This window comes from Heloderma suspectum, chromosome 5, assembly GCF_057233095.1.
Source record: "Heloderma suspectum isolate Gila_16-S chromosome 5, 16-S_ref, whole genome shotgun sequence".
In the NCBI taxonomy this organism is placed as follows: Eukaryota; Metazoa; Chordata; class Lepidosauria; order Squamata; family Helodermatidae; genus Heloderma; species Heloderma suspectum.
In genome coordinates, this window is record NC_139462.1 from 128191123 (window position 1) to 128204374 (window position 13252).

General features: G+C 40.9%; 2 protein-coding genes across 9 annotated transcripts in view; one reads left to right on the forward strand and one right to left on the reverse strand.

Moving 5' to 3' along the window:
- MRC2 (mannose receptor C-type 2) overlaps positions 1–4178 on the forward strand; it is a 112897-nt gene extending 108719 nt beyond the window's left edge. Inside the window, exon 30 of the mRNA XM_084857378.1 lies at positions 983–4178. Coding sequence (XP_084713504.1) covers positions 983–1203 — 221 coding nt within the window. The 3' untranslated portion in view covers positions 1204–4178. The remainder of the gene's footprint in view (positions 1–982) is intronic.
- The window catches only part of MARCHF10 (membrane associated ring-CH-type finger 10), a 99104-nt gene continuing 89689 nt past the window's right edge, over positions 3838–13252 (reverse strand). For 7 of the 8 annotated variants that reach the window (XM_084857386.1, XM_084857382.1, XM_084857381.1 and 4 more), the window contains one exon: positions 3838–6384. In XM_084857386.1, coding sequence (XP_084713512.1) covers positions 6356–6384 — 29 coding nt within the window. In that variant the 3' untranslated portion in view covers positions 3838–6355. The remainder of the gene's footprint in view (positions 6385–13252) is intronic. The other variant, XR_014792219.1, reaches the window with a different exon arrangement.

Below are 13252 nucleotides of genomic sequence, written 5' to 3' on the forward strand. Positions count from 1 at the left end.
TATTCTGCACAATGGATGTGGCAAGAATCTGAAGCAGGAGTCCTGACTATGCAGACACCTCTGCTTGAATTACAATGGGTGAGCACAACTGCAGTGGACAGCCTCAACTGTGCCTAACACAAGTAGGTCATCCTCAACTGTGTCTGCACCACACCCTACCCTCTGCCACTTGCTACCTCTCCCACTTACCGGAGGTGAAAAAAACATCAACTTAAGGAAGGATGGCCAGTAGCAGAGGGTTCCAATGAAGAGGGGAGGGTTCCAGCAGGCCCCTTTAGCAGTAAATAATGCTCTGTGGGCACCTTCCAGCTGGAGAATCATGGGAATTGTAGTCCAACACTTTCCCCAGCAGAGCATTATTTCCTCCCAGGGATCCATGGGGCTTGTAGCCCAGCACCATATAATATGGTATCTTGAGCAGAGTCCAGTATTTAGAGACTCTACTTAGATTTAAAGCCACCTCCAAGTTTTGCAATCATACAGATATAAAAATAAGCTTAGGATCAGCTTTGTAAATGCTGATGAAACGTTAGAAGTTGGGGAAGGGGTAGTGGTGAGCAGAACTTCTAGTAATGAGTGGATGGACCTTCCACATTCTGCATATTTCCTTATTACTTCCCTGTGATTAGAGAAGTAGAATTCATTTTGCAAACTGAACTTAGTACATTTGTATATAATATATTCCAGCCACAGAATTTGGCTCTTTGGCATAGTATGTGGCTATCTGGGGCACAAATATAGAGCTGCGTAAAAGTTGTCTCCCTAGCAAAGGGGCTTTAGGCAAGGTCTCTTTGCCTTAGTGAGTCCTGCTCCTTTGAAACCCAACGGCAGGAATTTCCTCACTTCAGTGTACCTGCTCATAACTCCCCACCCTGCTAACTAAATTGGGGCTAGTCCACCCACAAAGGATTCCACTCACTCCTCACTCCCCTTCTACAAAAGTAAGTCTCCTTTCTTCCTCATCCTTTCCTCTCTTTTGCAGTGTTCCTGGAGAATACAAAGGCCATTGCTGTGGTCATTCTCTCCTCTTTAGCACTCTGTGCATTGATAGCTATTGCCATCTATCTATACAAACGTCGGTGGATCTCAGAGCGAGGGACATTTGAGAGTGCTCGCTACAGCCGCACCAACGCCAACCCTAGTGAATCCGCTGAGAAGAACATCCTGGTGTCTGATATGGAGATGAATGAACAGCAAGACTAATGTTGGATTTGGCAAGCATGGGGGGTGGGGGTGGGAGGGAGAACAGGGAAGGAAGGGACGTGAGTACCTGTTATACACACTATCTCAAAAGCAAGCCCCTGAGGACAGCAGAGGACAACAACTGAATCACTACTACGGGGTGGGAAGACAGGACAGCTAAACCACTAAGGAGATGTGGAGAAATACAGAACAGGGTTTTCCTTTAGGACCTTGTCCCCATGTTTATATGACACCAAAAGAAATCCAGAGCTGGCCTTGTACGTCTGCCCTACCCAGGGAGGAGCTGCAGAGGAAAAGGGAAGATGGTTTACTTCTTGGAGAAAAAACTCATTTGGGATGCTCTGGTCTCTCTGGGTACCAGCACAGCCTTCTCCACATCCCCTTAGAGACCAAAAATGCAAGGCTTCCTTTTTCCTGGTTATAATAGCAAAATAGGGAAGAACTTTGCAGGGGTTTCTCACCTCTCTCTTGATAAGAATGTGCCTTTTTTGTATTGCATTACTTCTTGGAGCCACGTGAATAATTAAAGAGTAAAAGGCCCTTGGATTGCTATTAATGGTGGTTTGACCTTGTATTCCTTTGATTCTGGGTTACCCCAAGAACAGTTTCTTCTCCAGCCATGTCACTGCCATAGCAACCATTCTGCTGTTAAATGCTGTTGCCATAGAGTGCTTTTCTGCAAAAACACTGAAAGTGGTGCCACAAGCACTTTCACAGCTACAAGTGACCTCTCAGTGACAGAAAGTCATCAAATAATAGGGTGTGTGCTTGGGGTGGAGAAAATCAGAATGCAATTTGCCTCTTTTTATAAAAATGAAATAAAATCGGGCTTTATCTGCACTTCCTTACAAAACTCGTGAATGGGGGAATACACAGCCTCCAAAGAATTAAGCATCACTAACTCCTCCCCTCCAAACAAGAAGATTGGGGGAGGGGTGTCACAAAATGGCCAGATCAAGTGGGGTTGTGCCACTTTCAACTGATTATGAAACAAACGACATCCGGTATATGTGGTGATGGCACAGCTACATTCCAAACAATCTCAGGAACAATGAGAATGAATTGACTGTACTGGAGGAAGGACTGCATTTTTCAGCAACAAAATATTGTAGCTTGAGAACATAAGAGAATGCATTGTGCCTGCATCAGAAGCAGTGCCCTGAGGGCCAAAGTCTAAAGAAATGGAAAGCAAATACACAAAATTATCACCAAAAAACCCACAAAACAGTATTGCAGAAAGGCCCTCTCAACATCTTTATTTCTGGGGTGGAACAGTAGTGTGATGGTGCTTTCTTAATGTTCTTTTTAAAATGTTGTTGCCTTGCTGGATAAGAGGTATAAATAACTTGTTTTCTGGTAGCTCTCATTTCACACTGTATCAAAGTGCATGCTGACAGTTATAACTTCTTTTGGAGGGTGAATATGGTTGCCAAAGTTTGTGCATGTTCTAGAATCCCCTCAGCCCAGCCCACCACATACTGCTTTGAATCATTTGAAGAAACACAATAAGACACCAAGTTTTTCTTGCTTCTAGAATAACATACAGTTCTCCCAGATAACTTGGGTTTGGACCAAGATTCTACAAGACAGTTAAGCGACTGTCAACTGAGAGCTGTGGCCTTTTATGATAGAAATCTGGAATGAAGAGAACTGCGTTTCGACTGGGGATCCTGTGAGATGCATTCCTCTTTGTTCTTTGCTTCCAACCAAATAACTTTGGGTGGTGGCTGTGACAATGAAGGGGGAATAGCTATTTTTTGCTATTATTGTATAAGAAAAAACCTGGTGATTTTCACTTAAGCTGGATATTAAGTGTTTGTAAAAATGTTTACCATTGTCTCTTTCATCTTTAGGTACCTGAGAACTGCCATACTAATCTAAAGTATGGCAAGTTTCAGAAATGATCTTATATTTCTCCAGTTACTTTGCTTTCCCTTGATGACTGCTGCTTGTTTCCTGGGCATCTTTTTTGGTTCAAATGAAGATGTTCATATATATTGATTTATGGCTAATTTGCTCAGTAGCTTTTCTGCTCAGGGGATCATTTCCAGGGCTTAATTTGAACCATGACTTAGTCCTGGCCTCTTTTCCATACTAGGGCTCTGTCATGGGATGGGTGAAGTAATAATGTCTTGGAACATGTGCAGTGTACCTTCATCTCACTGATGATTAGCCACAGGCAACCCTCGTATATCTAGGTGATGAGCTCCCAAGATAGAGGGCATGATTTGTAAGGCATGAGAAGCCGCCCATTTTACAAATGAAGCATTAATCCTTTTGCAGCCATATCTAGCATAGGATTCTCATGCAAACATGTTGTGGAAATGGTCCAGGCACACAAACCAAGTACCAATGTTCACTGGAATGAATATTCTCTGAAATTGAAGAATCCTTCCCAAGAACGTTGGTGGGGAGTACAAATGTTCCTCAACATCTTGACAGGAAAATTGTCATGGAAATGTCTCCTGCCAGAAAGGTAGGTAGGCAGGCTGTCTAATGTATATTCAGGAATTAAGTGCAATAGCAGAGCTGAAAGGAGGGAAGGTTGTACAAGATCAACCTCTTCATCCACACAGCTGCACATGCTGCTGCTATTCCCTCAATCTCTCCCTCAGTAATAACAATAGCATAGTTACCCCTCAACAGGTTGTTACAGTTTTATTGCCCCCTTCTGTTTATCTTTTGCTTTCAAGGTGAATCAAACACAACTACACAATTATCAATGAACTTCATAGAAAGAGTGGGCGGGGGGAGAGATACCCCCCCCCCCCCGCAAACCATGAGACTGTTTGTTTGGAATTACTGGAAAAATGCTTCAGATTAAATAATATTTTACAACCATTTTGAATAATGTGAAAAGGTGCTCAGAAAAAAACTGACAACTTTTAAAATAGATTTACTTTTGCTTGTTTTTGTTTTTTTTATAAACCTTCCAGAATTTTGAAATAAAGCTTCAATTCGCCATCATTTTCAGCAAAACCAGATTCTTCTTCTCCCATTGTTTTCACTGTTCATACAAACAACTTTTGCCTTGTGATGATTCCTTGTTCATTTTCTCAGAATTTTACCATCACACTGTTTTAACTGATGTTGGGAAGATTTCACTTTGGGCTATTCTAATCCTAATATTGACAAAGATTTCTCTCTAATGGCTATGGTTGGACTTCAAATGGATTTCAAAAGCACCCGTCTTTCAGTCTTTTAAGATGGTCAACAAGTGCTTTTTATTCTGCCAGTTACCCACTTGATGTAAGTGAGCAACAGTATCTTCTTTAAACCATGTGGCTTAGCCTTGCCCACCACTCAAGTTTCACTAAGCTACATATATAGGTGTACAGATGGTTTGGAAATGGGATTGGTCATTACTAACCTCAGTAGCTCTACAATGTGCTCACCTGATCTGTCTTTAGAAAGCAGCCAGGGAAGCTCATTCTGGAGCCTTCAATGCTAAAGCAAGAGAAAAATTTGAATGCTAGTGAGGTATCAGCCATTCATTTGCACCAACAATGAGAGAAACCAAAGGACTGCAACTCTGAAAAGCGTATCTAGACAGAGGTTGGCAGCCCAACATCAGCAAGGAGAAGAAGCTAAACTCAGCTCACTTTGCATGAGAAGCATGATATTACTCAGCTGCTGCTGAAAAAGGTTGTCTTCTGGGCTACAATTCAAGAAACTACTTTAGACCAATAAAGGCCTTCACTGTATGAGAACAATATTCCAAAAAAAGTCTACCTTGAAAAGGCATTCATGCATTTGTAACAAGCATGCTAGGTTTGAACTAAAGGGGCCCTTGAGAATTGTCTTGCAGCTCTAGAATTGCTTTGTTGGAGGCTTGTTTGTGAAAGGAATTCCACCGCTGTGGGACAGCAGGCAACTTCAGGGGTGCTTCTCTCCATAGAGGAAGGGCTCCCACAGTTTTTCAAGCACCTGAGGATATTTTCTGTTTTGGGACACATAAGTGCCTTCCCCTCTTGCTATTTCCTTCCTTCTATTGATATACAAATCAATTTCCCCAACTTGTAATATTAGCTATAGACATTTTTAAAAGCTGTCTCTAGCCTTTCACATTTGACAGCAACAATTGCAAGTGGTTCTTCAAATTTAGCCTGCTATGATAATGAAAATAGCATGGAAAGTAGCTGCAGTCCTCAGTCTCATGGCTTCTTTCCAGTAGGAGACTTTTTGAGGTCTCCGAGCTACAGTTGCTGCTATGACTCTTTTAGCATTAATTCAGCATGAGCAGCATAGAAGGTGCTGCACAGAACACAGAGTGACACAGTCCGTACCCTGAGAAACAACCGTCGATAACAGATGCATAATAAAGTGGGGAGGAGGCATAAATTGCCTTGGGGGTCAGAGTCTCTTCTTTACACCAGGTAAAAAGGGTTTACGCTGAAACATTTGGCACAAGGGGAGTGCCCTATATAATCTTTACTCTTGTTGTGCATCCCCCAAAAGTAGCAACCTGCTTACTTGCAGCATATTTATCTATTTTTTAAAAAAGGGGGAAGGGGTGTCTGAAGAGTGAATAAAAGAACTGTTTTTTATTTGGATCTTTAGGGGAGGCAGTAATGTTATAAAAGTTGATCATACAACAGTACAACAATACATTTACATTTGTGTGCTATGGAATGTCCTGTGACAAGGCTGGGCATACAACTCAGTTTAATGTACAAAGCCATTCTTGAGCACCAAGAAATGCCTGACTAACAGAAGTGCAAGTCTGGCATGGAGTAGGATTCTAAAACAGGTGTGGTAAAATTAGTTATCCAGTTCGCCATCTCAAACAGTTGCCAAAAGTCACTAAAACACAAACTCCCTAGCCAGTGTTTACATTTTCACTGGTGGCCACTTAGCAGGAGAGATGGAAAGTTTTATACTCTGCAAGTTGCTGTTCATGACCCATGTTGTTTCAAAAACGATTGTCAGACAATATTGCAACTTAAAACAAAACACAAGAATCAAACCACACAAACAGCCAAAACAACCCCGGACCCTTAGAAGGCTTTAGATTTAAATGAGTGACACTGAATATGAATGGTGTACATACTCATTGTGGCCTGGTGTTAAGAAAAAGGGTGAAAGTGGAAGGATGTGGGGCTCTCGGTCAGATTCCCAAAGAGAGTTTTCTTTAAATCTTCCTTGATGGCTCTTAGCCACTGTTGCCAGAATTAGCTGAATCTGCAAAGATGGAGGAAATAAATCACTTCTTAGAACATGCTTGTCCATAAAATGGCAAATCTTAAAAGTATTCAGTAAACTGTTATTCAAGAAAACAGTGAAGCTCCAAATGGTCACCATGAATCCAAATGTAAATTACTTACCTCCAGAGGCTGATTCTGACACATTTCATAAAATCGAGGAACCTGGCAGACCAATAGCTTAGGAGCCAGCCAAATTCATTAACCTCTACCTGCCATAAGCCAGGACTACCCGAAAGGATACAGTTATATAGCAGGAAAAAGTAAGATGGTTGGATCTGTTTAGATATGAGAGGGGATTCAAATAAATGAAGGGTGGGCAACACGCACATGCATCCAGTCCCCGCTGCCTCTGGTGTGGCCTCCAGAACAGTGGTTTGCCACCGAATTTTTGGCAGCAAATCACTATAGAATTTTAAAAAGGAAAAATGTAGCTTGAAAATAAGCTAGATTATTTTTAACCCTCCATAGCATTTTGGTGCTGAAAATTGGTGGCAAACGGCAGTGGTAAGAGTGCGGCCTGGGGGCAGAGCGGGGCAGGGCCAGAGGCCTATTAGTATCAGTTCCTCTGGACAATACAACAAATGAACTAAAACCGCAACTCAAAAAGATTTAGTTGTTGACTAGACATTAAGAATAACGTCCTAACTATGAAGATAAGAGTGCTGACTCTGTAGTGTGCATGTGTGTATGTGTATCTGTCCCATTCTTCTCACTTGTGTGTGTGTCTATTTAAAAGCACACTGGTTGCTTTTGATTAAAGTGGACTTGACCCCATGAGTCAAGAAAAGAGTTGGATAATCAGTATACTTCCAAATTGATAGCTACTGGTATCCCGGTTCATCACTGAGGAATGACCATGGGTAATTTGATGGTGGGGCAGGACGCTATGTCCGAAAGAATGATTTTTGCAGCTTGCAAATTATATGTTGCTATGATTCTATGAAAAGAGCCACTAAAGCAAATCTATATTATGAGTTCTTTCAGCTTCATTTATTGATAGTGTGAGCTTGTGTCACTGTATTTTTAGACTGCAAGCTAACGTAACAGGAACATGTATATGTCCAGCTATAGTATTTGTTCTTCAGAACTCAAGAAGTCAGGAGTGTGGGCAAAGCTTGCTTTGAGCTTTTGTAAATGCAGGGGTAAGTTCTGAAATGTGACATTAAAAAGTAAGATGCTCCTCTTGGCATGTGCACAGTGTATTTCTCCTCACCACTGATTAGACACATCATTTACTTGTTTCCAGATGGGTAGCTGTGTTAGTCTGTTGCAGCAAACACAACCAAGTCTTGTAGCTCCTTAAAGACTAACAAATTTATTTTTGCATAAGCTTTTATGGACACTGTTCACTTCATCAGATGCATGAAGTGTTAACCTCAAATTGGTAGATTTATATAGATGTGGGGTGGGGGGAGAATGCAGACTGTGCTGTCAGAAAGAACAGAAATGTAAAAAGTACAGACCGTGATGATTACCTTAATGGTTGCCGTTCACAAAATGTTGTTGGATGATAACACAGACATCACTATAATGGTGAGCTGATGAACTTATACAGAGTGATATTAAAAAAAAAACTTTGTCTTTATTCAAATCACAAGAAAGGAATCCTGAATCAAGTAAATGGTTCCCTCTCTCCCATAATTAACATAGCAAAGGGAGGATTATTATGTTATCACCAATTACTGTTTTTGTAAATGGCCACTGGGCTTATTTTATGTAGATTTTCTCCCTGGTTTCTCGCAGCTCTTTAAATAAATTCATTTAGAGAGCAATCCCATGGCCCCTAGACACTGAACTCCTTCCCTCCCCTTCCCTGATGCCTCAGCTGGACAGGCAAAAATGCCCATCTAGCCAAAACGCAGACTAGGGGGAGCACAGAGGCGAAGCTCATCTCTGCTGCTCCTCCCACTCTGCACTGGATGGCTGTAAGTTCGGAAGCTTATGGCCATCCTCACAGGATTGCACCGTAAGAAAACATCACGATAAATGGGCTAAGTCTCTTGTCAAGAGGGCTCAAGATCTAATTGATAGTTCTCAGACAGATCCAATAAGCCACATAAGAAGGACTCCATAAAGGCAGTTGATTGACCCTGCTCAGCCTGCTCACATATCCCAATTATTAGATGGCTGCAGACAACACAGTTTCATAAGTCCCGGATTTATCTTCCAGCTGTGAAACTCGAGTTTCCACAATATTTAGCCTCACAAATATTTTGTGAACTGAATATTGCAACATTCCCATAGAGGCTTTGATCAACGTTTAAACTCCAGCCATAGTTCGAAAGCAAGAAATTGCAAGTAGATAAGTAGGTACTGCTTCGGCGGGAAAGGTAACAGCGTTCCGTGCACCTCGGTGTTCAGTCATGCTGGCCACATGACCACGGAAGTGTCTTCGGACAGCGCTGGCTCTTCAGCTTAGAAAGGGAGATGAGCACCACCCCCTAGAGTCGGATATGACTGGTTGGGGACACCTTTACCTTTTTACCTTTACACAGCTCTAAATAGTGTCATAACATCTCCCTTGGGTTCTTCAGGCAAATCCATTGCCATCCCAGCAGTAAAGGGTGGGTGGGGAGTTGGCTCAACTTTCTCCCTTGCACCCTTCCTTGTTGCTGTTAGGCCAAACAAAACAAAAGAATGTAGTTGGCAAAGGGAATGATTTCCCACAAGTGAGAGCTAGAAAATTAGGCAATTGCCAGAATAATGAGGCAGAAGATGCAGGAGGCAAGCCAAAATACAACCAACTATGCTGCCATCAACTGGCATATATTTCCAGGTTATACTGAGGAGATAGAGAATGCACACTGTTTATCTGCTAAGTCTCAAGAACTGGCTTGTGAAAGGAATCTTCGGTATTTTATTCGTTTTCTTGCCATCTTGTTTAAGAATAGCAACTGGTCTGAAACTGTTTAATGCACCAGAAGTGGCAAAATATTCTCTTTGTGGCATGAGTCCAACTGCTAGACCCAAGGAGGGGGGCTAAAGCTGCCCAAGGCTTTAAAAAGCTTCTAAGTCCTTGCTTTCTTTTGTGTGTGTGGGGGTGTCAATATGGAATTCCCTTCTCCCTTCCTTTTCTTGTACTGAGTTTGTGATAAAAGTAAGATGCTCTTCTTGGCATATGCCTTCAGGGAGGGATTATACATTTCAGAACTGGAATTGCATGTGTGTGTGTATAGTATGCATATGTGTGTGCACATATTTTAATATTTGGCACTGGGGAGACAGTATCATGCATGGCTTGATTTTAAAGCTGTTTGTTAGCAGGGGGAGGGGGCTGTGCAAGTGGGATATGCTGCCATTTGGCCTGGAAGTGCTGTTTTGTTTTTCCTTGTGGGCTTTTTGGTCCGTTTTTAATTTTTTGTATTTTTGTGGTTTTTATTGGGGGCTGCTTGATTATTTTCTGGATTTTTTTTTCCATTTTCACTTTCTTCTCTTATTAGTCTACTTATTCGTCTGGCTTGTTGTTATAGAAATCTTAAGTACAGTCCTGGATATTTTGAATATGCAATGGTGATACTGTTTGTATATGGGTTGTTTTGTGGAGATGGAATGCTTTAGAAATATAACCAAAGGAGTTGCCTTCAAATTCATATAGTATATGGATTCTATCTGTGCAAGACTTTTGTAAAGTTCTGCATATGCTGTAAATAGGGTGGCATTATTACTTAGAATGTTAGGGGCCTGGATACTCCCAGTAAAAGAAAGCAGTACTTTCCAGATTTAAGAAGCTTAAAATGAATGTTGCTTTGTTACAGGAAACTCATTTTTTAGTGGAAGGACAGACCTTGCAAAAATTGTGTAGGAGAAGTTTATGCTAGTGGCAGTTCTAAGAAAGCTAACGGTTATACTTAGACACAAAAAAGCCCCAATACTGGTGTTACAAGTAATATCTGATCCAGAGGGATGCTTTCTTATTTTGATGGTTAAATTTAGAAATATGGTAATCACCATGGCCAGTAGATCTGGTCCTAATTTAGATTCGTCTATTATGTTTTGTGAATACCTTAGTCAGCTTCCTATTATTACTTACAATAATTTCATTATTAGTGGGGATATTAATGAGATTCTGGATGCAGTTTGGGACAGGAGTAATCTCCTTTGCAAATTTCAGTCTGTGATCCAGCACTGAAGGCTTAGATGTCTGAGTTAGGTTTGACTGATACATGGTGTATGTTGCGTCCTTCAGGGTGGGATTACACCTGTTTTTCACGTGTGCATCAAAATTGTTTTAGATTTATTTTTTGGCTTCTTCTCTGCTGTTTCAGTGTGTGACAGAATTGCTATCTCAGACCATGCTCCATTTCATTTAGGAATCAAATCATCTAATTCTGTTAAATCTTTTGGTACTTGGTATATGAATATTTCACTGCTTAATGATGATAATTTTAAAACACAGATGGCTTCTGAACCTGATGAATATTTTGAAATTAATAAGGGTTCAACCCAGTCTTGTGCTATTGAATGGGAGCTTCTAAAGCTGATTTGAGGGAAAGGATTATTGCATACACCTATCACAAAAAAACCTTTAAGCTTACACAGGAAGAGAACATGGATAAAACAGTGAAGTCCTTATTAAGTCAATTTTCAGCTTGTCCCTCCCCAGACCTTTATTCGGCAGAGACAGGGAGCAGATAATTTAAGTCTTGCAGTAAATCTGATTGCTTTAAATTCTTAAAGAACAGACTCAGATGTGATTATTTCACTTAATGCTAAGAAAGCATTCAGCAAATTATATTGGCAGTTTGTGTTCGTGAACTTGGAAAAATTTGGGTGTCCACAGGAATTTTTAAGATGTATCAGAATGTTACTTCTCTCTCTCCTGTGTCCTGGGTGATGACAAATGGAATTCTTTCAAGTTTTTTTTAGTTTGGAGAGGGGCACAAGGCAGGACTGTCCCCTGTCTCCCTTGATATTTGATTTGCGCTTGGAACCCTTGGCGTGTGCAGTTAGGCAGAGTAGAGACGTTTCCAGCTTTGTGCATGAGCACGTTAAGTATAAAATGGCTTCATACACAGATGATTTGCTGTTCTTCATCAGTAGATTAGAGTCTTCTATACCAAAATCAGTAATACTAAATAATACCTTTGGGGCGCAGTCCTATGGCCGCTAGAGGATGCAGTTGCCGATCAAGGAGGGAGGATTTAATTTTGCAGTTTATATCATAAGGCTTATTTGTTAACTCATACCAATTACTGGAAAACAACTTTTTCTTTCAATAATCCTCCATGGGTTGTTTTCGAGTCAACCTATTTGGCGCTTCTTTCTGGCTGGCTGGTGTTAGGATCTAGGTGTATTAAAAAGAAAGGAATGGATCCACTAATAATTCTAACAGAGAAAGACCTGGCATGCAATGTCTCATCAGGTGCAGTTTGATCCATATTCCCATGCTAAATTAACTTTATGGGAGAATCCATTCTTGAAAATAAAGAGACAGCCTTTCATGTGGAGGAAATGTGTTGATATTGGCATTTACACTTTAGATCAGTTAATAGGATTGAATGATAAATGTTTACCTTTTTCAGTATTGCGGATTAGGTATCATTTACTGGCTAGTGCCAGTTAGCAATACATTCAGCTACAACATTTCTTGGGGTCTATATACAGGCCATCAGCAGGGCCCTTCCTATGCTGTTGGAGGAACTCATTCATTCTTTACAGAAACCTAAACCTAGAATAGCTGTTTATAAAAGTCATTTTGAATGTAGTAAAGTAGATGTTCAGACTGTCAGAGAAGAATGGAAGGAGTAGGAATGTTCTGTACAGTCTAACTACTTCTGTAATTTAAATTTCACTCCAATTCAACAAAAAAACGTTTTGCATATATTTTCTCTCTATACCCATGTATGTACTTGCCAACTGAGGTTAATGCTTCATGTATCTGATGAAGGCTCTAGTCCACAAAAGCTTGTGCCATAGATTTGTTAGCTTTTCTGTTGCCACAGGAGTCCCGCCACTGGAAGTTTCTTTGGGACTGCAGCAGGGGAAGAAGGGATTAAAGTCTCCCTTCCCACATTACTGATCCTACTCTCCCCCTATTCATTTAAAGAACAAAAGTCAGGCATGTTAAAGATTTAAACTCACACCTAATTTGGTCTTAAAGCTCCTAAATCTCACCCATGGTGAAATCTGTCGGCTCCCAGAGATCTCCATGTCAAAGTAACATCAAACCCATTTTTAAGCCAATGCAGGCAAGTGGGATTTCCTTACAGGGGGCCCTAAATGCCTGTCCTCAGAAATAATCAATAAAAGCACTGGTCTTGTTAAAGGTGTACAGGCTACAACAAATTAATGTGGAACCTTTCTTCTGGGCATTCAAAAATGACAAAGTTTGTAAGTGCTGATAAATAACATCATTACATAGTATTGCAACAAACAATCAGGAAGGAACACTTCCTACATTTCAAATGCACAGCAAATTAGGTTTTTAATGCAGTTCATCACAAAATCCCCCAATAACCCTAATTTATGCTGCACAGGGATAGAAATGCCTTTCCCTCAAATTTCTGTCTCTAAGAAAATATCCTAAAATATGAATTTTGTAATTCTTAACTAACTGATGGGGTTTCTGTATCTTCTGCCATGGCTCTAAATGGAAAGCTGGGTACTTACTGTGATGTTCCATTCCGATTCAGTGCATAGGGGACATCCATCATGGTTTAACTCCTCCCACTATGCAGGACAGGCAAGAACATGTGTCCAGACTTTTTGCCTTGGTTCTGGCCTCTGTGGCTCTCCCCAGCCAGTTTTTTTCTAGCCAAGCTTTTAGACAGAGTAGTGACTGAGGAGCCAGAAACAAAGAAGGAAGAAAATGTACGGACAACTGAAGAGACAGAACAAACCCCCAT